At 43.0% G+C, this 25,000-nt stretch overlaps 1 protein-coding gene across 1 annotated transcript in view; it reads right to left on the reverse strand.

Moving 5' to 3' along the window:
• The window catches only part of GIGYF2 (GRB10 interacting GYF protein 2), a 412,728-nt gene that overhangs the window by 103,188 nt on the left and 284,540 nt on the right, over positions 1-25,000 (reverse strand). Inside the window, exons 25-30 of the mRNA XM_085898803.1 lie at positions 20,041-20,267; positions 19,549-19,718; positions 12,187-12,362; positions 6,236-6,295; positions 4,821-5,077; positions 985-4,156 (exon numbers count right to left, since the gene is read on the reverse strand). Of these exons, the coding sequence (XP_085754929.1) occupies positions 4,114-4,156; positions 4,821-5,077; positions 6,236-6,295; positions 12,187-12,362; positions 19,549-19,718; positions 20,041-20,267 (933 nt within the window). The 3' untranslated portion in view covers positions 985-4,113. The remainder of the gene's footprint in view (positions 1-984; positions 4,157-4,820; positions 5,078-6,235; positions 6,296-12,186; positions 12,363-19,548; positions 19,719-20,040; positions 20,268-25,000) is intronic.

Genomic DNA, 25,000 nt, shown 5'->3' on the forward strand with positions numbered 1-25,000 from the left:
GGCAGCGTGGGATGGCAGCTTCATTGGAACGGGCGGCGTGGGATGGCAGCTTCATTGGAACGGGCGGCGTGGGATGGCAGCTTCATTGAAACGGGCGGCATGGGATGGCAGCGTCATTGAAATGGGCGGCATGGGATGGCAGCGTCATTGAAATGGGCGGCGTGGGATGGCACCGTCATTGCATCATCATTGGAACGGGTGTCGTTCGGTACCTGGCATAACTGCTTGCAGTTACAAGTGGCAGTTGCAGTTATCATTATAATAATTATTGCCCGCATTATGCATCATTATCGTATTTTTGTATACGTAGTCTTGGCTCGTGGAATAGCAGTACACTGAATGGATCAGGATTGAACAGACAAAAACAGAACGCAAGAAACGTCAACAGGACACAAACATAACAGTGGAGATGCACGGAAAAGGAGTAAAAGAGAGAGAGGAGGGAAACACAGCAGAGTTGAAGACCAAGATAGAGGAAGACTTGGACAAATAATGGATGTGGGGATGAATGGGTGGCAGGAGAGGATACATGAGATGGACAAGTTGAATACAGTTGGAAGCTCTCAGTGGGGAAAACTGGATTTCTGGAAGGAGGAGGGATTGGGGTGGGGTAACGAGGGTAGAAAAGAAAGATAATGGTTTTTCATTGGGGGTGATCTGAGATGGTGGTGAAGAGCTGTCTTGAATACATGAGGGAAGAATGAGATTGACGAAGATGTGGAAGTTGCTTCCACAGGCAGGAAAAATGAGGAACAAATGAGTGGAGGTGAGCAGTGATCCTGGATTTAGGTAGTTCAACTGGAAGGGGGTTGATGGTGGACCGTCTGTGCCTTGCAGAAGCCTTTGGGTGGGGAAGGGACAAAGCATGGAAAGAGCAGAAGGTGCAAGACAAGAAAGGTGGTAGAAGACACAGATATCTTTGTTATTATCACTATCATTATTGTCGTTATCATTATGATGCATCATTATTATTACGAGACATACCTGCTCCCAAGACCAGGTGCCATGGGGGTCATTGGGTCATGCCATTATCCTGATGATTATTAATACCATGTTGACCGAAAAGGTGACCAATTCAAAGTGGTGACATTTCCACAAAGTAATACTTTCATCTGGGACATCACAATCTTCTCAGTGCGCAATTCTGGGCGCACACGCACACACACACGTACAGTATTGGCTATTCCTGAAATATAATATAATTTAAAGGATTGCTGTAAATGATGTTAACCTCAAAACAGAGTTCCCTGACCCAAAGTAAGAGCCTTAACCTGTAAGCAAATGGTTTTCCGACTGTGGGCACCGTTCGTCATCATCAGCTGGCATCCGACTGTGGGCATCATCAGCTGGGCACTGTTCTTCCTCGAGGTTTCGATCCTTTCAGCCCAAAACCTCTCCAAATGGCGGATCCACAACCTTGGTCACGGATCTATATCGGTAGATCCACAACCTCAGTTGTGTCCACGTCGTCAATCAACCCATAAATGCAACATCACGAAACAGAAACAGACTCTACTCGCTAGAGCATTTCATGTATTATCATCGAGTTAAAACTTCCATCACACATTCTATTATATGATAATACATTAAATCATGGACATATTACTTTAAATACAACATGTCCACCAACAAACACGATCACCGCATTCACTCCTGGATCAAATTGTTATTCAAACGTTTTTTTTTTATAAATGGTTGCGCACACGCGCATGCATGCATGCACACACACACACACACACACACACACACACACACACACACACACACACACACACACACACACACACACACACACACACACACACACACACACACACACACACACACACACACACACACACACACACATCAATTATATAGAGATCATCATTATTATCATGATCACCCATTATCACTATCATTATTATCAATCATTATCAGTACCATTTCCATTGTCATTGTCACAATGCATTTACCGAAGAAGCCCTGAATACTTTTGAGAGTTTTTCCCTACTGAGAAATAAAGAGTTTACAGGGAGGGTTCTCAGTGTTATAGAGTCCCCTCACCCAATCGACTACAGGGATAATAAGGACTATTTGTAGTTACGATGGCTTTACTCTTTGACGTAATTATTAATTACTTTTCTCTGTGTTCTCAAAAAGATTTTTTGAAAATTTGATGGCAAAAAAAGGGAGACTTTATGGGACAGACAGACAGATAGGATGGATTACAAAACCTCGTCTCCGCTGCGCAGGGGACGGGCTAATAAAGGTATCTGGGATAGATTTTTCAATGTTGACATCAACCGTGGCCAAGTCTGCAAACACACGTATCCATGCGTGAATTAATTAGAGGCCCATAATCAAAACGTCCTCGAACATTCAGGAATAGTTGAGAGATGTTTGAAGGCCTGAACAAATTGGAGATTGGTCATCACTCTGCGGATGGACACTCATGTGAATGTGGCAGGAAGTTGTAATTTGGCTGGGGTGCCAGCGAAAGTTTACCTCCTCTTCACAAAGGACACCACGAGAATCTTTAACGTCCACCAACTAATGTCAGTCGACGGGGATGCCCAGTTTAACATCCATCCAAGGGACGGCACACACATTTATGAATCACCCTGCCTGTGAAACACCAGAACGACAGTTTATAGCTCAGTCAGGATTCAAACCCAAGCTCGATGGCTCAAAAGCAAGTGTGAGCTACCCTGCTAACCAGTAATCTAGGACCATAATGGTATTTTGCCTTTTTCAGCAAGATCATAATGTGCAAGGATCAAACTTTCCATTTCACCCGAGGACAATGAAGGCATTGCCAACGATTTTTTTTTTTAACCATATTCGATTGTTACAATTACTTCATTATCTTCTATCGGAACACAAAAAGCAAATTTACAATTTAATTATCAATTCTATCCATCCACAGCATGATCATTTTAAATGGCCTCCATAGTTTTCTTACAAACCCCATTACAAATGGTAGCATGCTTCCCCAACTAAGAAGCCAGAAAGGGAAGTTTGGAATGAATATATAGCTATGAACTCAGCAAAATTAATATTGTGTTTAGAAAAGGTGCCTTTGGGTCAATGTAAGAGAAATGATAAGAAAAAAAATAAATGCAGAACCACATCTCTTTGGTCCTTCGATTTTCTTTCTTCACCACCGTTATGGCATCTGCAGCATTCCCCACAATACACCTTTTACAAACAACGTATTTAAAATAATGAGTGATACTCAAGTAAAAACTTTGCGATTTGCATTGCAAACATATTGTGCTTTTACCTTGTGCACCAGCCCCTGGCCTAAATGTGAATGACTGCACAAGCCCAAAATGCTCAGAGGAGGAGAGGCAGAGGGAGAGGGAGAGGGGAAGAGGAAGAAATTGAAGTTGTTCAACTCTGCCAGGCAAACAAAGTTCTTTATTGGTCAAACCAGGCCAGGACAGAGAAAAAAATGCCCCATGTGACAATTTCCCCAACGGCCCCTGTACACAGCAGTCAATGTGAGACCTGCACAAGAACACTTTTCAGATGCAAGTCTGAATCGGTACAGGGGTAACCCCTACAGCACTCTGCAACACCTATGTACAGTTCAAAAAAAATTATAAGAACAACAAAACAAGAGCAGAGAAGGAAGGGCAGGGGTGCATCGAAGAAGGGATAAGACCTGCCAAGGTCCAGGCACACATCCCGGTTTCAAAAGAGATCAATGAGCCGAAAGGGCAACACCACCCAAGTGGTAGGACTTGCACACAGCAAGCAACAATCCTCGTGACGGTGCACAATGTCCGAGTGCCATGCAACCTGAGGATTCTTGGGGGGCGTTGGGCCCTTTGGAGAGGCCAGCCATGTGGGCACTATGCACATCGGAGTTGCCCAGTCACGGGATGAAATTGTTAGGGATGGAGACTGGAAAAGAGATAGATGAGTGGGCAAACGGGGGAGCTTGAAGGGGGAACCAGCACAGGGCATCCAAAAGCCTCTGTGTCAGCAGCATTAGGCACAGGATGCCAGAAGGAGAGTGTGCCAAGGGTGGGCTTCACACCACTGGAGGCCTCTCCCTCTCCCTTCCCTTTTACACCAGGCACCCCAAACCTCTCAACAAGTGCTCAGTCGTCCAGAGTCTCAATCTCACCCATGTTGAGCCGGTCTGATGAAGCATTCACTGAGAAACCTGCAAAGTGCACACGGCAGCAATGCTCAGATACTGGCAGCAGAATTCCGAGAATAAAAACAAAGTCCATGATTGAACATCCCTCCCAATAACGTTAAGGAGGATTTGCACATCCAGTTGTGTAATCCATCCCAAAAGGAAGTGTGATTGTGTGCATGTATGTGTGTGTTCATTCCCGCAGGCTTGCCGCCAGAAGGCTACAGGCCCAAACCCGGGTGTCATGCCCTGGGAGCTGTCTCATCCTCTGGTGCAAAACCTCCCTTCTCTGCCAGTTCGTGACTGGTGCCGCATCGAACACGGGTTTCCAGGAGGCCCTTCCGAGTTCACTATTTTGTACTTGGTGCCATTTGGAATGCTCCTTGTTTGTTTGCAAAGTTCACTGAAGCCTCTCACCCCCTCTCTATTTTACTGTGGGTCAATCATCTATGGCACCCACATCCCAATTATATTTTCCCACCATCTTTCTTTGCTTTTACACCCAGAGGGCTCATCTTGGTTTTTTGGCTCGACCCTTCCCCTGTGGTGTTAATAAAAAAAAGCACCAGCGGACACAGCTATTAGATAAACATAAGAAGGACCAAAGAAAAACACTTCAATAAAACAGACAACCATCACCATGAGAAGGGAAGAGTCCCACACCCCCACAGAATGGCAGGAAGCTTACGGCACTCCCCATTCCCTGGCTTCCTGGAAGGGAGCACAGCCTAAGGAGCCCCAGGAACTCTGTGCCGACAGCAAGCCAACTGGCTGAGTGGCCGAGTGAATTAGAGTACCCAGGATGCTGGGGTCAGCGCGAACCATACGCTGCTTCTTCTTCTTCTTGCTCGCTTGCATGGCCTCAAATGAAGCTTGATGGGCAGTGTTGTGACCACCATAGGCCGAGGGCAGGCTGCCTTGAGCCATTCCCCAGAGTGCGGAGTCCTGGTATTGAGATGGGGTGGGAGTATTTTGAAGGGAGGTAGGATATTGACAAAGTAATGATATTTTGACAAAGCAAATGGGAAGTTGAATTCATAAGACAAAGGAAAACAATGTACGTAAGTGTATATAATAGGCCTACATGGTAAGGAGTGACCAACAGTGCAGCAGGAGAGCCAGACAGGAGGAACAAGGACACAACCAAAAAATAAATAAATCACAAATTACAATTTCCACTTGACACCTTCAATCATAGAAAATTAAATGATCTTACATTGAAACCCCCCCAAAATGATTAGTTTTGCAAATGGCAAGCCAAACCAAGCACTGTTCCTCCAAAATAAGAGAAACGTTTCCAATAACAATGTAAAACAAAAACAGGACAATAAAAGCACAGTGAATCAGCATCAAGTAGTATGGTTTGTGAGCATTAAAGGCCAAGATCAAAAGTAGATTAAAGAGAAAAACCACAAAAACCAAAAGGCACAGAAAGTTGGATCACTGTATACACTGTATAGGGCATTACACTGCAAACAAAAGATGATTGCTCAACATGTCAGTGAGATGTCAGGACTGGGAGCACGAGGATTAGTGTGATGGAGATGAACAAGGGAAGGGAGCGAGAGAGATGTGGAGCAGGAGAGATGCGGAGCGGGAGATGATGTGGAGCGGGAGATGATGTGGAGCGGGAGATGATGTGGAGCGGGAGATGATGTGGAGCGGGAGAGATGCGGAGCGGGAGAGATGCGGATCATGAGAGATGCGAAGCGGGAGAGATGCGGAGCGGAAGAGATGTGGAGCGGGAGAGATGTGGAGCGGGAGAGATGCGGAGCGGGAGAGATGTGGAGCGGGAGAGATGTGGAGCGGGAGAGATGCGGAGCGGGAGAGAGGTGGAGCGGGAGAGATGTGGAGCGGGAGAGATGTGGAGCGTGAGAGATGCGGAGCGTGAGAGATGCGGAGCGGGAGAGATGTGGAGCGGGAGAGATGCGGAGTGTGAGAGATGTGGAGTGTGAGAGATGTGGAGCGTGAGAGATGTGGAGCGTGAGAGATGTGGAGCGTGAGAGATGTGGAGTGTGAGAGATGTGGAGCGGGAGAGATGTGGAGCGGGAGAGATGTGGAGATAGAAATGGAGACGGTAAAGTAGTGTCCAAGCATTCTGACCTGTGGCATGTCCACCCTCGCATGGTTTTCGAGAGCCATCCCTAACAGTTTCCTGGCCAACTGAAAATGGAGCCAAGACAAAGTTGTGTCACTCTAACCCTGCTCAATGAGGTGCAGATGGTCGTGTGGCCATCTCATTAAGAAGCCAGTAAATGGCATAAGGATGCATAGGAAACAATCTAAGTGGGACATGTGCATATACTAACTCTCATTAAACACCAAATGACGAATGAAACAAATGTTGACTGGCCAATGCATTTCAAAGCAAGTGTGTAGATAAATGAAACATTCGAGAGCACTCAGTAAATCAGCCAACTTCGGTAATCTTCATGTGCTCCTAATGGTCTCACATTGTGATTTGAGCTTCTCAATCATGATGTGCATTTTAATTTTTTAACACCACCACCGATTTATGTTTCTAAAGAAAAATCTCATGAGCTTACCAAATTTTACTGCTGGAGAACAAATTTGCGAACTATGTTAATCACTCTGATTGGCCAGCATATATCATGCGATTCAGAGGGATGCAGAGAAAATGTGTTTAAAAAATAAAAAAGAGCCATCAACAACAATGTTATTAAGATGAAAAAGCACTTCAACCTCACTACAGCCTCAACTGCCTTTAATGCAATGGTTATTTTCTACATTGTTGTTGATAATTATTATTTTGTTTCATAATGACACCATGTACTTAATTATGTGTGTCAGTGTCAAATTTTTATTTTGCTTTGATGTTGGTGGACAAGATTGAGTTTGGCTAAAGGTGACCCAGTTTTTTTTTTGGTAAAATAAATCCCTGGGCTTTAACTAAACTGACTATAGGTGGGGGAGGGGTGCGGGGTGGGGGGCACCTTAACCCCAGTGCTAAAGTAGGATTCGGTCATCTAGCTGAATTGTAGAGAGCTAAATGGATCAAGTTGTACACAAACTGACTTCCCAATTTCAACACAAAACACACCCCAGCCAGCACATTTTGTCATGACCGTGGACACAAATATTTGAAATGCACAGCAGATGAGCATGGAAGATCAAGACCCAACAGTCAATTCCTATGTGCATCCATATGCCAGAGGCACGTTTTGCCAATAAGGGACTTTCAAAATGATATACGAATGCTAAATGAGGCCATTTGCACATGTGCTGTGTGTGCGTTTTCAGTAACTCGGTTCGCTTTGCTGGGCACTTTTAATCTACTGCTACAAGCACAAAATCTATAATTCAAATCATACGGATTTTAAACAGAATTTTCAGCATTTATACGAAAGAGTGGCAGTTTCAAAATGGTTGACTATAATTCTTCTAGTCCTGAATGCAAATTGGACTCACGAAAATATAGGAATACGAGAAATATCCGTGGATAAGAGGAGTGAGGTTCTTTTCATATCCTGTTAATATAATTAGCTAGTGACAGCTGTGGTTAACGGGCATGCACACATGCACACGCACACACCTCCTTTCAACAACAGATGCAAAAATCTAGTATAATTTCTCCTGTGGCCCCTGAAAAATTAAAAATAATATATACAGTATATACTTATAAAGTCCCATACAGCTTCCACTCCCACCCCATCACCCGACCTCGCTCCAACCAAACATGACTCATCGTAAATATCATTTTAAACTTACTGGGGGCATTGACAAGCCCCAGATACGACCTTTCCATCGGTGTTAAGAAGCATGAAAGTTTGGGTAGAATGCACCATCTACGAACCTGAGGTCTTTCATGGGGCCATAAACGTTGGGAGTTTTTGCAATAGGACTGCAAGATATCAACCTTTTGAACAACTTGATCAGGAAGTTCTCCAAATGTTTCCTTGTGCAGAGGTACACCCCTTTCTTTGCAGGTACGCTTACAAGTATTTTTGGCTTCTTTACGTTGTTTTTTTTTGTCGTTTCATTATACAATCCTTATCGGGCAGGCATGAAATAAATCCAGGTCACCACAATTTAATTTGTTACTTGGGGTTTCTGCACATGCGCACCAAGCAATCTGGGTGGATTACATCATTTTGAAAGTGCCGGATTACTTTTTCATATGAAGTTACTACTGACAAAGTATCAGCATCAAATGAATATCCCCAAACCACCACTAATCTAAATGTAAAACGAGAACGACACTTGGTAGAGAGCGTACCTCCACCAAGCTGAACAGTTAATGTTTTGTATCCCACTGACAGGCCGGATCTACTGACCTGAACCAAAATCATATCAGCTTGTTCCTGTCACCTAACCAACTCATCCACCAAGTTTTGCCATAATCCATCAACAGCTTTTTGAAATACATTGTTTTTGGCCCCATATCTCAATGGTGAATAATCACTTGAGGAATTAAAGAAATTCTCAGATCCACATTTGGATCTTCACCAGAATGGAAACAATTTGTTATATGGAATGTTCCAGAATGGAAACTAACAGCTTGTTCTACACCCAACCTGTCCACTAGGTTTCGTCCAAATCTGTCCACAACTTTTTGAAATATTGTGCTATATAATCGGTTTTGGCCCTTTATCTCAATGGTGAAGAATCACTTAAAAAAAAAAACAATTATAGCATCTGGATATGGATCCAGATCCTCACCAAAATCTGACTATTTTGTTCTTGTCACACACCAAACCTGTGCACCAACTTTTGTACGAATCAGTCAATAACTTTTTGAGATATCTTGCTCACAGACAAGGAAACAAACAGGCAGATAAATACGGAAGAAAACATAACCTCTGTCTAACTTCAGTGGCAGAGGTAAATATGATAAAGATTAGAATTAGTATTTCTGAGTTTGTGAATCGAGAGTTAAATGACCTCTTTAAAATATTTATTATGACCCAGTTGCCAAGACGTTCATTGCACTTGCATTTTAAACATCTACAGTACTAGCCACAATTGCTTATTCTAATACTGTCGGACCCCAACATTCATGGGGGATATGTTCCTGGAAAATTCCGCTCATGTTGAGGCATTGTTTCAATGGGAAAAAGGGGGATGGGTTGTTTTTTGTTGTCGTTTTACACTTCAGGACTGGTCTTCTATATCTACTACCACGGATATCAATTCAGCCTGGGAATTCTTCCACAGAGACCGACTCTCTCTTATGCACAGATTCATCACACCTCATCTTCAATTATGTCACACATCCTCCTGCTCTTGGTACTCTGAATCCTGTGGTGAAGCAGTTGCTTTAATACAACTTACATTTTCCTCCTGGAAGGCAAATCCGAATGAAGGCAACCTCAGATCATTTCACAAAGCCCACAACAAGTGTGTCTACTCTGAGGAGAGCCAGAAAACATGTGTCCAATCTCAAGGAGCTTTCAAACTAGTCTCCCTCCTCTAAAACCTGATGGAGCTATGTCAAGTCCATCTCTGGTGTATGTTCCCTTTCCCTCACTTCAAATGGCACAAGGAGGATGCCCAGTGTTGTCGTCTGGCTTTTGAGGCCAACTTTGAAATGTAGCTTTCCCAAGAGAGATCATGGCTGAGAGTGAGTGACTCTCACCCAATAGTTTGAGTGACTGAACCTCTTTGAGAAGGTTGGTGAGAAAGAAGACGGGAGGGTTTGAAGTACAGTCCTTTCAGAGAGAGACAGAGACAAGGCGAGAGCGAGAGCAAGAACGAGGAGAGAGAGAGATTTCTCAGGATTGAAAGACAAATTCCAAGTGTTTGACCAGTTTGTGATTTTGTCAAGGTCTGAAGAGAGGGAAGAGGCTGCTACCTATCTGTCAGAAGGTTGAGGGATGTCAGGGCAGAGAGTGGAGTCATCAGCAAAGAGATAGAGAATTTTCCAGTCAGTGAGATCATTGATGAAGATTAGAATAATGTGGTGCTGAGAACACTGCCTTGGGGCACTCCAGCCTTGACAGGGAGAAGGAGATGAAAGCGTTTCGTTGAGAGCCACACGTCTATGAGAGTGGAGGAAGTCAGTAATCCAAGAGTGGAGTTGGCCTTGGATTCCATAGGGAGGCAATTTGGAGAGCATGGCAGGATGCCAGACGATCAAACACTCGAGTTGTGTCCTGAGAGACAGTGCTGATCTCATGTCTGCTATTGAGGGCTTTGGAGAGTATAAGCAGCTTGTCCAAGGAAGAGTAACCAGGTTTGAATCCGAAATGATGATCTGAGATGAGGCTGATGGAGAAAAGGAATGATTTTACGTCAACTGTGATGCTGGATTCCATGACCTTGCTAATAATTGGAAGCTAATTGGTTTGTAGTTAAGGGAATCCATTTTTGCACCTTTTTAATTTAATGCTGTGTTGTTGGCTGATTTCCAAGCAGATGGAAAATGACCTATGGTAAATTAAAAGGGCAAAGAGAGGAAGCGCAAGAATAGATCGGATTTTTAGGACACGTGAGCTGATGCCGTCCAGTCCAGTTGCAAAGTCAGAGTCGAGGGTTGCCGGAAACTTTTCCACCTTTTCAGGTGCAAAAGACACAAAATTCAGCAGTTGGGTACAACTGTGAATGATGGGTACAGAGATGGAGGAGTTAGAGACACAACATTTTGAAGCAAACACAGAATTGAGGCATTCGGCCTTCTCACGAGTGGAGTCAGCTGTGGTGCCATTTGATGTGAGGGAAAGGATGGAAGGGGAGCATACACCAGAGACAGACTTCATAAGGCACCACCAGGTGTCCGAGGGGGAGACAAATTTGAAAGCTCCTTCTTGAGATTGGACAGATGTTGTTTTCTGGCTTTCCTGAAAGTAGACACACACTTGTTGCAGCCTTTGTGGAATGATCTGAGGTTGCCTTCGGTCAGATTTGCCTTCCAGGAGAATGCAAGTTGTTTTAAAGCAACTGCTTCACCATATTATTCAGAGTAGCAAGAGCGGGAGGATGGGCAAGATATAATTGAAGACGAGGTGGGATTAATCTGAACATAAGAGAGAGCAGGTTTCTGTGGAAGAATTCCCAGGCTGAATTAATATCAGTGGCAGTGGATATTGGAGACCAGTCTTCAAAGTGAAAGGGGAAAAGAAAAAAAAGCAAACAAACAAAAACCCCCCAGCGAATATGAAAAAGCAGGTCACATTTCATAAGCCGTGAGTACGTGAACGTCAGGGTTCTGTCAACAGTACTGTGCATGCAAAGGCAAGAAAAATGGTTTCCATACATTCCCTTAAACAAAAGAATGAAATGAATTGAGAAGCTTCTCTCTCGCTATTCAAAAGATTAAATATGCTAACTTTCAATAATGTAAGAGGTCCAAAGTAGAGATAGAGATGGAGATAGAAATAAGGAGAGGGAGAGGGAGAAAACAAACAAACAAGAATGATGTTGTGCATAGCATGACACTTGCGAAATCCATAAAAAAATTTGACCTTTAAAATAATTGGTGGCTGAATTCAAAGACCAAATTTGCAAATCTTCTTCAAATCCCAAGACAATCAGATGAAAATTGACCATTTTAGAAATGTGGCTTATGGTGACCTTTTTGGCCGACGTTGACCTTTTGGTCCATGTTGACTTCAAAAATATTTGTTCGTTGAATTCAGTGACCTGATGTGAAAATCCTCTTCGAATTTCAAGTCAACGGGATGAAAATTGAGGATTTTAGAAATCTCACCTAAGTTATTGACAATTGGCCTATGTTGACCTCAAAAATAATTGGTGGTTGAATTCACTGACCTGATATGTAAGTCCTGTTCAAATTTCTAGTCAATCGGATGAAAATTGAGGATTTTAGAAAGTTGACAAAGTTCTTGACCTTTTGACCTTTACCTTAAAAAAACAATAAGCTTCTTGCTTATGATGAACTCTACCAGGTGGTGAAGTTTCATGAAGATCGGTTTAAAATTGTGATCCGTAGGCGATTGACATACAAACAAACAGACAGACAGAATAACGCACAAGACAAACCAAGATACTTGAAAACACTTCGATTTTCGCAAGTAACAAAGAAAGGCACAAGAAAAGAAGGAAAGAGGACTCATTGGGTATGGAGAAATGGTTACCTGCTGTTGCTGCTGTTGCTGTTGCCTTTGCTGGTTTTGTTTCTGTTTGGCACGCCTCTCTAGGAACTGCTTGGCAAACTCCTTTGCATCAGGCGTTTCGCCCAAGTAGGCAGTGATGTAATCGTGAACCTCGTACGGTGATTCAACTTCTTTCAGGAAGGAGACGAATGTGGAGACTGGGCATGCACACAGAAATAAAAAAAGTGATCTCTATGCAGTAACAGCACACAAGTGTGACCTTTCATAGTCAAATAATTGTGTGAAAAACTACAGCGTAGGTTTGCATTTGTCAGCTGGAAGTTTGTGTGTGTACTTTTACAGCATGGAATTACAATGTTCAACAGTTCTAGGACTGATAAATGAACATTTTTGCTCCGTGCAAATGTATTATTACACACATTATTCATATTACACATGTGCAAATATGAATATTACAAACCAGTTTGTCATGCTGTATTGATGATATGCTGAAAGTCCATACAAATGAAAACTATTGTCAAGTGACAGGAGGTGAAGGTAAATTCTTTATGGTAAATCCAATATGGCTGCCAAACCATGTGACCTATGATGTCATATGTGTGAACCTTTTGTCCCTCATGGATGGGCGGTCATATGTGTAAAGTTTCACCTCGATCTGTTCAGCCATTTCGGAGAACATCTTTGAAGGTTTTTAAAAAACACAATATGGCTGCTGAATCACATGGTTACACCACATCACATTTCACGAGTAGTCACACCAATGGTAAAAATTTCGTCTCAAACCAATAAGCGGTTGCAGAGAAAAACACGAACGTTCTGTGCAGACAAACAAACAAATGAAAAATCGTGCTTAGCACGACACTTGGCGAATTAGTTGACCTTTCCATGTGGTGGTCCAAGCTGTAATGTCATGGAATGTGTGGTGTTTATTTGTTCGTACATTAATAAAATGATGCGATGTCACAAATAACAATTATCAGGCATGCGTTGTCATGGTAACGGCAGCAGATTGAAAATTTTCACAACTCATTTAAAGCCACCATGTGACATTCAACAACTTATCATCGGTGCTTGTTACCTTCATTCTGATCGTAGAAAATATTTGAAAATACCTCGGAACATTGCTTTTCAACCAGCTTTACGATCCCGTTATCAGGTTTGAAATATGTTGTAAAACAAAAATATGTATTTTATATGTGTTTTTCATGTTTTGGGTGACCCTGACCTTGACCTTGGGTCAATTTCGATCAAACTTTGTACACATGTTAATATTACATGCATAAATAGACAGTATAAGTTTCAATATAATAAGTACAAAACTGTTTGAGAAATAGCCATGTGTAATTCACAAAATTACCCATTGGTTTATAATAATATAAAGTGATGCAGAATCCAGATCTTGATCTTGAACATCACCAAAAGTCACATATCCATTTGCACTGTGGATTTCTATCAGCTGTTAAAATTTCATCCAAATCGGTTAAGAATTGTGACCTGTAGAACGAATAGAATTTTTTTTAAATCACGCCAATAGCTAAAAACTTTGACGTCGTACGCTTGCGAAAACTGTGCATAATTTGTACTAACATGCATTTTAAAACATTTAGATATTCCATTGAAGTTTGTTTTGGCGTCAACAGGAAGTCGCTACGACTTCCGGTCACCGAGTTATGTCCAAAAATGTGTTTTCACGTTGTGTGACGTCACGTCGCGACGTTAAGTCCGATTAAGACGGGGTTTGGACGCGGACCGTCTCAGGTGGATTGCCTATCAGGTGTAAAAATTTAAGAACGACTGGTCCAGCAGTTTGGGCTGTAGACGACCGGACAAACAAACAAACAAACAAACGGAACAGACCAACATACTTGACAAATTCGACAATTTCGCCAAGTAACAAATGGACACAAATGCAATCCCCTCTCCTCTAACGAGGGTAAAAATTGCTTTAATTGTTGTAGTTTCGATAATCGACACACTTTTCAGGAATCGACACAAATGTATACCTGGGTCTACAGTATTTCAACACTATATAACACAAATTGCCTTTTAGTACTTTCAAAACTCTTCCATTTCGCAGAACTTGGACCAAACATTATGGAATTTTACGTCATCACGAACAATCAAATTTTCTCATAGACCCCACCCATGACCTTGTTTCTCACGACAGTGTGAGGTAAAGTGTTCGATGAATCCTCTAGTTCTTAATGTTAAAACTAGTCCTTAACTTTAAATGAATTACCTTCAACATAGTATATACTAACTAGCTCAAAGTCTGTGGTAAAAACACCATGATATAAAAACAAAACAACAAGTCTGAACACGACAATGGTTCACGAGCGGTATTTGACAATGTAGATTGTTTCAGAAGTCAAGGATGAGACAATGTGATAATTTTTGACCAAGTTATCATTAATTATATTGGCCATCAATCAACAGCTGCAAAATGTCGAAAACTCGGTTTGTTCAACAACTTTCAAAATTTGACCTTTGCAAAACCTTTAAAGGTCACAAAACAATGTTGTGGAAATTAAAATAAGGAAACAGGAAACGTGCTATAGCTTATTGGCATTAATTCGTCGAAGAAGGTCGAAAACCCGGTTCGAGTCCCACAACTTTGAAAATTTTACCTTTGTGGCCTTTAAAGGTCAAAGGTCAAGGATTATGACCTTTGGTGCAAAACTTCCTCTGGAACATTACAGGAACAATATAATGTAATATAGGCTATATGGCATTTCGCACTCCTCGGATTTAATTATCCATACTTTGATGAAATCAGCGTAAAAACAAATTGAAGGGGGCGCCACGGGCAAGGTGTTCGAGATACAGCAAAATGGTTACAAGACTTTAGGTGGGGAATGACCTCAAGATTATGCATAAAAAATATTGTCATCCTAGCTCTCAAAGTTTGGGTGGTCGTATGATTTTTATGTCAAAATTCGCAATTTTCTAAGTTTTTGACCTTGTAACCTTGACCTTGGGACGAAAATGAAAAATCGGACAACGACAAGTTTTCGATAATACGAGCAATCGCCGTAACGTCACACAATCCAGAAGTTGTTAGCCGGGTGGCATTCCGACTTCCGGTACACATGCACAGAAGGAAGGCTTTGTGGGTGAGTTTCTCTCTAAATATGTCGATATTCGAAGACTTTGTTTTTAGAATACATTGTACTTTCTATTTTCTAATATGTTGCATTCTGTTACTTCATTTACCTGCTATACTCTCGATAACGTGAGTGACCGTTGCCGGATACATGGCGTCTGCACCATAATCACCAGCTGCATCACTGGGAGCGGTGTCCGTATCACCGTCCGATTTACAACATGCTGCGGCCTCTGGACACACGTCCTTCAGAAAGTCGAGTTGCTGCTCGACTTCCTTTGCTGTTAATTCGGGGACCCTTTCTCTTAATCGACGTTTTTTACGTGATGTAAAACCGTGATGGGGATGACGGAGATCCAGATCTTTAGCCCTGGATGGAACTACGTCCTTTTTATAGTACTTGCTCCATATGCACTTCAAACTCGTACAGGCTTCATCTGAATTAACCCCACTACACGTGACAGCTTCGATTGCGAAAAGGATAGCAGCCACGTGGCTACAGCACTCGCCCAAACGTGCCATACGATTGCAATGGGCCGTTATGACATAGCCATGTTTTATCTAGGCAAAGCCATGGTTCATATGGTTTGTCGGTCACGCGCTGTCCGGGTACAACCAATCCCTTAATGAAAACAACAGCACTAACTGCGGGTATTTCATGCTGGAGCACCTCATGAACATGGCCCGAAATGAAATAATTATAGGCATACAGTGATTTATAGGCCTGTAGCGCTTCTCCCGTGAATGGTCCTGGTGTTCGAATGAGGTAATTATATATGCTGGGGTACTGGAGCGGAGGCAGCTGCCTTGGATTACATATCTACCTACTGGTCGGAATGGAATAAGGATCAGGCAGAACAATCTCCACTTCACCCACACAAACTTTCAACTTTTCCTTGTATCTCGCCGATCGGTGGTCGGCAGGGATAGAAAATATATCGAAGGAGTAACCATATGGAATGATCAGGTTCTAAATTGATCAAATTTGAAGGAAACAATATTCAAATATAACGCCACACTTTATCTCCACGCAAAGCGTAAGTAGACCGGAAGTTGGACTGCCACCTGATAGTTCGCGCATGCGCACAAACGCGCAAATGTTTACATACAGCGATCGCTCGTATTCATTTTGCTATTCAAATACTGAAGAACCCATTCCATTCAGTCAATTCCCTAGGAGAAGATAGATTTTTAATCCGACTACCCCCCTAAAAATGACTATTTTTTGGGCGTGGCTCCGCCCACAATGGGCGTAGTACGCCCTCATCCAGAAAAAAACACTAGACATTGATATCGAACACATAACCAAATTTCATCAAGATTGGATCAAAGTCCACGGAGTTATGCTCTGGACAGGCAGACACACAGACATAACGAATATAGTGGTCACTCTGGCTGGCGCTCGTGAACCAAAAAGAAGCCTTTTATTCTTGTGCTGGCTTAAAGAGCTAAATTGGGGCAATATGATAATTTTCCCGTCGGTTTGGATTAATTTGAAGCAACCTTAATCTAGTAATTATAAATTTCCCATAGTTGTGGATTAATGTGAAGCAACATTCACGAAATTGATCGTCTCTGAGGAGTATTTTCTGTGTTTCGGTCGGGGAGGGACAGACAGACAGCATTAGCCTATTTACTATACTGTATCCAGTATTGTGAAATTTTAAAAATAATATTGCTTAACAGTAAATTAAAAAGAAGGACCACCTGTCCTGAATCTTATCTGGATCAGAAGCAAGTCGCTCAAACCCCACACAGACCCCCTGAGACCCTGAATTTTTTAATGCCATGAACAAATTTTGGTACCTCAAGGGTGATGAAGGTTGTGGTGAAGTTTCATTGAAATTCTGTATGCAGTTCAGAGAAGAGAACAAATATCCCTTTTGCGGGGTCAACCCCCCCCCCCCCGTTGACCCCCTGAATGAGTGCAGATTTTGATGCGGTCCATAACCTTTGGTACATGACTGGTGATGAAGGTTGTGGTGAAGTTTCAACAAAATAGTGCGTGTAGTTTCGGAGAAAAGATAAAATACCTTTCTTTCTTTCTTTTTTTGGGGGGGGGGGTTCAATGCCCCACTCTCTCATTGACCCCTTAATGATTGCAGATTTTGATGCTGTCGATACACTTTGGTACATTACAGGTGATGAAGATTGTGACCAAGTTTCATCAAATTGTGGCCAAGCGATAATGACAATTGTTTATGGACTGACTGAATCACTTACGGAAATGGCTCGATCGCATAAACTCACCTGACTAAAGTCCAGGTGAGCTAAAAATGTTACATATGTAAGTATGTGTGTGTGTGTGTGTGTGTGTGTGTGTGTATATATATATATATATATATATATATATATATATATATATATATATATATATATATATATATATATATATATATATATATACACACACACACACACACACACACACACACACACACACACACACACACACAAACACACACACACACACACACACACACACACACACACACACACACACACACACACACACACACACACACACACTGTACTGGTAAGTCCTAAAAAAAGCAATTTTATTGAAGTTATAACCTTAACTTGAAAGCAATTTACTGATTTCCCAACTGCCTGGATCATCAGCTGGGCACCGTTTTTCATCGAGGTTTCAATCCTTTCAGCCCAGAACCTCTCCAAACAGCGGATCCACAACCCCAGTCGCAGGTCCACATCGTTAAAAAAAAAATCCAGAAGTTTAGCGCTGCTGAAGCAGTCTTCTACATCACCCCTATACACTGTAATAAGATGACGTTGAGTCACAGTTTGGAGATGGAGGCTTTATTGATCACCATAGAATGCAGCATCAATCGATATGGTACATACATAACCATAAAGATGGCCTCTTCTTCACCACGATACTATACCCTCTGACATGCCATGCCCTCTCATGCTTTATAGCGATATATATCTCATGGTTCTTGCAAATATGATGAAAGCAATTTGTGTTCTACAGTGTTTGAGTATATAATTCAATTTATATAAAGGTTCAACGAGGTTTAAAGACGGATAAATTAATTAATTCCGGATTTTACCGCCGTCTTACTCGGTGTGTATTACATCACCCTATCAAACACGTTACATTAATTTTTCGTGCCTGTTTTTGTCATTTATAACGTCCTTTAAAAACAGTAAGTTTCCTGTTTAGAATGATTTTCGATTTTGTTTGATTGTCAGGCAGACAGAGTAAAAATATTATCTCACGCCTCTCTGTGGACGTGCGATCGGGACAAATTCAGAGCCAAAGTACGGCAAAATGGCAAACTTATCTTCCCATTCATGTTCTGATGCATGTTAAAAATATAACATTCGATTTAAATAAGTTGTTCCTCGATCATAAACAGATAAGACAGACGGACACAAACCAATTGCTTTACCCCACTTTTCGCTTTGTGCACACGGGATAATAAGAGATGATTAAAAAAAATCAAAACCATTCTCTACAGCAAGAAAAACATTGGAAGAACAAGCTCAAATGAGCTAAGATCCTCGTCCTCTTAATGATGAAGTCATAAAAACGAATATGACGTCATTGTGATGTATCAGGTTTGCGATAAATTATCTGTGCTAATGCCCGGCTTGATTCCCACAAACAAAATTCAAACAGCTTGCCTAGTTTCGGAGATAAAGGTATAGGCGATTTCCATTAGCGGCAATATTATGACGTCAACTTTTTTTCTTGGAAGAATTTCCAAAATCGGAGATGGTTACTGCCTGCGCGTGGGCTTTCTGCATATACATGGCAAGTTCCACGAAGATCCGATGAAAACTCTGGGTTGTGAAAAAAAAAATGTCAAAAAATAGGAATGACGTCATAAAAATTGATATGACGTCATAGTCATGCATCATATGTGCGCTAATTCATCTCTGCTAAAGCCCTGTTCGATTCCCGCAAACAGATTTCAAAAAGCTTGCCTAGTTTCGGAGATAATTTTTTGAGACGATTTCCATTAGCGCAGATATTTTGACGTCATAACATTTTTTTAATAGGAGGGATTTTCAAAATTGGAGATGGTTACTGTCTGTGCAGGGTATTTTTACATATGTATGCCAAGTTTCAGGAAGTTTTGATGAAAACTGTAGGCTGTGAAACAAAAAAGTCCACAACTAGAAGATGAAGAACAACAATGTGCGTAAGACATAGAGATCCTCCACGAGGATCTAAAAATCAGACATTTATTAGGATGTTGCGACATTGTTACAGGCAAACAAGACCAAATGCTTTGCATATCAAATTCCCTTACCATCGAGGTTGTTTGAGGTGTTGAGGGCATGTAGCATCTGCTCGCACCATTGTGTGAAGCCATCCTGGGCTTTATTCACTCCCTGGAAAAGCTTCAGCAGCTTATCTTCTTCATCAGTCTTTTTCTTTGACTGCCGAGAAGGGATACCATATGATTCCCTGCTGGAACATCTAGTGGAAGTGGGGGAAGAACGCATTAGTTAGGGATGAGAGTGAGCATAGAAGCAGAATGGAACACAAGCAATGCATCAGAAAATGTGATGACAATCATAAATGCCCTTGCAAGAAATACACCAAAGGGCCCCTCTATCAGCAGAGGAAGACACGAACAACTCACAACTGTATGATGGCAAACAGACATATGACAAATATATGGTAAGACAAATGGTTAAAAGATGGCAAATAAACATTGCCCATAAATATTTTTTTAATGATATCAAAGCAGAAATAAAACTCCAGGCCAAAACATATCTGACGCTTGTGCTCCAGCTACCCGAGTGTGGGACTGCTCTTGCTGGTCTTCATTCCCATGTTGCGCACAGGAGGCCCGAGTTCCTTGACCGCTTCGTCCCAGAAACCGATATTTGGTGACGGCTTCTTGTCGTGTGCGTTGCTCCACACGCCACCCATGTCTGAGCTCCAGGGGTTGGCCGCATTGGCACCTGGACTCAGGTTTCCCCAGACTGAGGCAGAGGCCGTGCCCAGTGATAAGCTTGTATGCTAGGCAAAACAAAAATCGCATCAACAAGTCACAAAAAGGTACATAAATCACAATATTCAATGGTGAATTTATCATATTCTTCTTAAGACTGTAAAAAGCAGACTCTATTCTGTTATCTTTGTTTATAAATAAACAACAGAAATGGAAAGAATTTCATTTTATAATAATGAAGCCAATGCAAATGAAATGAACACAGACAGAACTACAAGGGCACTCAGTAGAGCGCATACCTCCGCCACGTAATGCCTGATCCACGAGAACATATCGGGCACAATCAAAACATTTTTGAAATATCAGGCTATGTATTGTTTTGGCCCCATCTCTCAATGGTGAAGAATCACTTAAAATTTTAAAATAATTCTCGCATCCAGATCCGGATCTTCACCGAAATTGAATCAATTCTTCCTTGTCACACACCCAACCTGCCCACCACGTTTAATCCAAATCCGTCCACAACTTTTCGAGATATTGTGCTTTTTATCGTTTTTGGCCCTATCTCTCATTGGTGAAGAATAGCTTACAAAATTCTAGTAGTCGGATCCGGATCCGGATCTTCACCAAAAACTAATCAGTTCGTCTTTGTCACACACAGAACCTGTGCACAAAATTTCATCCGAATCTGTCCACAACTTTTTGAGATTTCCTGTACACAGACAAACAGACAGAAAGGGGTGAAAACATAACCTCCTTCACATTTGGTGGCAGAGCTAACGAGAAAGTGGCCCAAAATGCAAAGCCCATCGTTGTCTAATTTGTACTTGAATGAAACTTGATGAAAACAACAGCTAAATTTTTTAAAATATATATATATATTACTTGGTGTGCTCCATATTCTTCAAATAAAGGTATTAGTGGGGCAACTTAGCATAACAATTGTGCATTTTGTGAGGAAAGCACCAAATTTGGCACACTAGTAGCCTATCATATTATGAACAGATTTGGATATTGGGCCATCTCAAAATTTTTGATGGCAGTGGAAAATGACTGCCACAGCCATCAGCGGCTGAATTTGAGATGGCCCAATATCCAAATCTGTTCATAATATGAAAGGCTACTAGTGTGCCAAATTTGGTGCTTTCCTCACAAAATGCACAATTGTTATGCTATATTTAGCTAAGTTGCCCCACTATTTGTAGAAAACTTGATGGCAAATGCTCAAATTGTAAGAGTTATGGCCTGGACAGACGCACTGAAGCTGAAATGGTAAACAAACAAACCCTAAGCAATAAAAATAAAAATCCGGACATCTCATGCTGTCATGCAAATAAGGCAGATTTGTATTTACTGTGATTTTGCTCTTTGACCCAATTATTAAGTAGTCTTCTCCATATTCACAAAAGCTAAAACAAACACACACAAAAAATAGTAGGACAGAGTTCAAATGAATAAGAAAGACCTATATATAATTCAGCACTTTCATTTGTCCTGTATTCCTCAAAATTATTGTAGCTTGTATCTGCACCAGAGGTTGATCAAATAGTTAAATAAGTAGATCAGTTATTGGAATGGTGATTAAATTAAGACAGTAAAAATATTTTCACATTTGCAAATACAACCCGTCGCTTTGCTGACGGGGTATTAAGGGGAGGAGAGAGAGGAGGGAAGGGAGGGAGAGAGAGGAAGCGAGGAGAGAGGGAGGGGAGAGAGGAGGAGAGGGAGAGAAGTGGGGAGGGAGGGGAGGGGAGAGAACAGAGGGAAAGGAGGAGAGGGGAGAGAACAGAGGGAAGGGAGGAGAGGGGAGAGAACAGAGGGAAGGGAGGGGACGGAGGGAAGGGAGGGGGAGAGAGGATGGAGGGAAGGGAGGGGAGGGGAGAGGACAAAGGGAAGGGAGGGAGGGGAGAGAACAATGGGAAGGGAGGGGACAGAGGGAAGGGAGGGGGAGAGAGGACGGAGGGAAGGGAGGGGAGGGGAGAGGACGGAAGGAAGGGAGGGGAGGGGAGAGGACAGAGGGAGGGGGAGGACGGAGGGAGGGGAGGGGAGAGAACAGAGGGAAAGGAGGAGAGGGGAGAGAACAGAGGGAAGAGAGGAGAGGGGAGAGAACAGAGGGAAGGGAGGAGAGGGGAGAGAACTATGGGAAGGGACGAGAGGGGAGAGAACAGAGGGAAGGGAGGAGAGGGGAGAGAACAGAGGGAAGGCAGGAGAGGGGAGAGAACAGAGGGAAGGGAGGGGAGGGGAGAGAACAATGGGAAGGGAGGGGACGGAGGGAAGGGAGGGGGGAGAGAGGATGGAGGGAAGGGAGGGGAGGGGAGAGGACAAAGGGAGGGGGGAGGACGGAGGGAGGGGAGGGGAGTGTGTAACTGCATACGTGTGTAATAAATGTGCTTGTTCAAATGTCACCCGTTCGTTGTTTCCTCTTTCCCCAATTGAACTGCCGTCTTGCCCTCGGAATATAGTTGGTTTTTAAATAGCCGGTAAAGCGATCGGGTCCAACGGGAGTCGCGATAACACCCCGCTCGGTTATCCCAAGATGGAGCGAGCTGCATTAAGCGGCTCGTGTCCCAGCGGCTCCGTTGAGGTACACTCTCTCAGTAATCTACCCACGCGATTAATTAAGTATATCGACAGTTTGGCGATTGACCCTGTGGCGCGCGGGTAGAGTGCGGACAAGGTTGTGATGTGCTCAAAAACACACCCGTGACTGATTTTCGGCGTTGATCCGGAAAGCCGCGACTGGATTGTCCGTCCGGTGGGCGTACGGCCGCAATTCGGCTAAAAGCGGCTGTCCGCACGCCGGCGGGTGAGAATTCGGAACAATATCATCTCCGACTTATTTCCATTATTTTGTTACAACTGGAGTTTGTCAGGGGTGTGTACTGACCCCACTCTTTTCAGTGCTTGCATGGACTGGATTCTGGGGAGGATGTCGGAGAGATCAAGCTGCGGTACATCCTTTGGGAATGTCAAGATTTCTGATCTTGATTTTGCAGTCATTTTTGCGGAGACTCTGGATATCCTTTTGGGGGCCCTCGAAGTGCTGAATGAGAAGTCGGAGCTGCTGGGATTACAGGTTTCCTGAGTCAAAACCAAGATCCAGGCTTTCAATGACATCTGGGATGCTGCAATCTTGTCTGTACCGGTTTGTGGTGAGGATGTTGAGGTCAAGGTGAGTTGCACTTACTTTGGCAGTGATATTCATGACTCTGCCTGCTGTGAGCCAGAGGTCAATAGACATCTAGGACCGGCCTGGGGAGTCATGGATTCACTGGATCATGGGGTGTGGTGCTGTCGGTACCTGTGCAGGAGGACGAAAGTCTGAGTCTTCAGGTCTATGGGGCTTCCATTCTTGCTCTACAGATGTGATACTTGGACTTTGACCAGGGATTTGAGACGGAGACTTAATTCCTTTTGTTCCAGGTCTCTTCCGAGAATCCTTGGCAATCGCTGGTCGGACTTAGTGTTCAACGAGCAGTTGCTGAGGGAGACTCAAATGAGATTTGTTACCTGCATCGTCCGTGAGCGTCAGCTGCGGCTGTATGGACATGTGGCTCGTTTTCCTGATGCTGATCATGCTCACTAGATTCTCTCAGCAAGGGAGACTCGTGAGTGGAAGAGGCTAATGGGCCGACCACGTACTTCATGGTTGCAGCAGATTGATCAGCATCTCAAGGAGATGGGGATGGGCCAGGCATCTGCCTGGGGGACGGCCAGACGGAGGCTCCTGGCGTACCAGCGGAAAGTGGACGCAGCAACTTGCTGCTCCGGTGCATACTCCCATACATAACCTGACCTGACCTTATGTGTAAAACTGCACCACACCACAATATTTACAAGTTGTGAAAAACTGTGGCTTTACCATGGAAAATTTAATTGAGAATTCTGTTTGCATGTAAGATTTGTTGCCACTGTCGATATCTCCATTTATTGTGCTTGAGGCCCATCATAAAGAGTTGACCAGAAAAAAACCCAAGGCAGTGTATAAACATGTACCTTGCTCGAGTGCTGAAGGCCGAAACATGCTCGGGCCTTCTCAAGGGTCGTGAAACCCAACATATAATGGCAAACATTGGCTCATGCTTACTTTACAATGAAAGGAAAACATGGAAAGCATGGTGATTGCGATTAACGTACAATACTTACCGTAGCAGATGGCTTTGGCTAACTGCAGCACGAAAGTGGTGAATGGATTGTTGCAGTTTTGGAAGACCCCCGGGAGTTCCATTAAACACATAAAGGAACCTTGGAGTTTAGATATATTCAGAGCATTTTGTTTAGTTCGATTACCTCTCCTCTCATATCAGTGGGCAAGGAAATGCATTGTTTGTGTAGCAAGTTCAACCCACCTCCACCTCCTTGTAACTCTCCTTTAATTTCTCTCCCATTCTCTCTTAATCTCTCTCCTTCCAGGCAACACTTTACAGCACACCCATGCACAAAAACAACATGCTTTACAAAACCAACATCACACCTCCAAAACTCAAGTTACACGGAACCAGCGTCATAGCATTCGAGTACCAATTGGACCCATCATCGCGATTGGATGCCACTCAATCCTGTGTGGCACTTGCAATGAAGCGCTTGGGTGCTATTCGGTCCTGTGCAGCGTCTGCACTGAACAACCAATGAGCACAGCTTAACAACATTGGTGTGCCAATCAGGAAGCTGCACGGAGAGCTACTCAGTCCCTTGGCCTTGCCTCGGTCAGAGGCTTCATAAGTCCGGGTCGTGCAGTAAGGCAGGGTTGCGTACATCCAGGCAACTGAGAGAGCTGAAGGAGTTCTCCAAGAATGAGCCG

This window comes from Eptatretus burgeri, chromosome 10 (genome assembly GCF_056783735.1).
Source record: "Eptatretus burgeri isolate ZD-2024b chromosome 10, Ebu_testis_v1, whole genome shotgun sequence".
Lineage (NCBI taxonomy): Eukaryota > Metazoa > Chordata > Myxini > Myxiniformes > Myxinidae > Eptatretus > Eptatretus burgeri.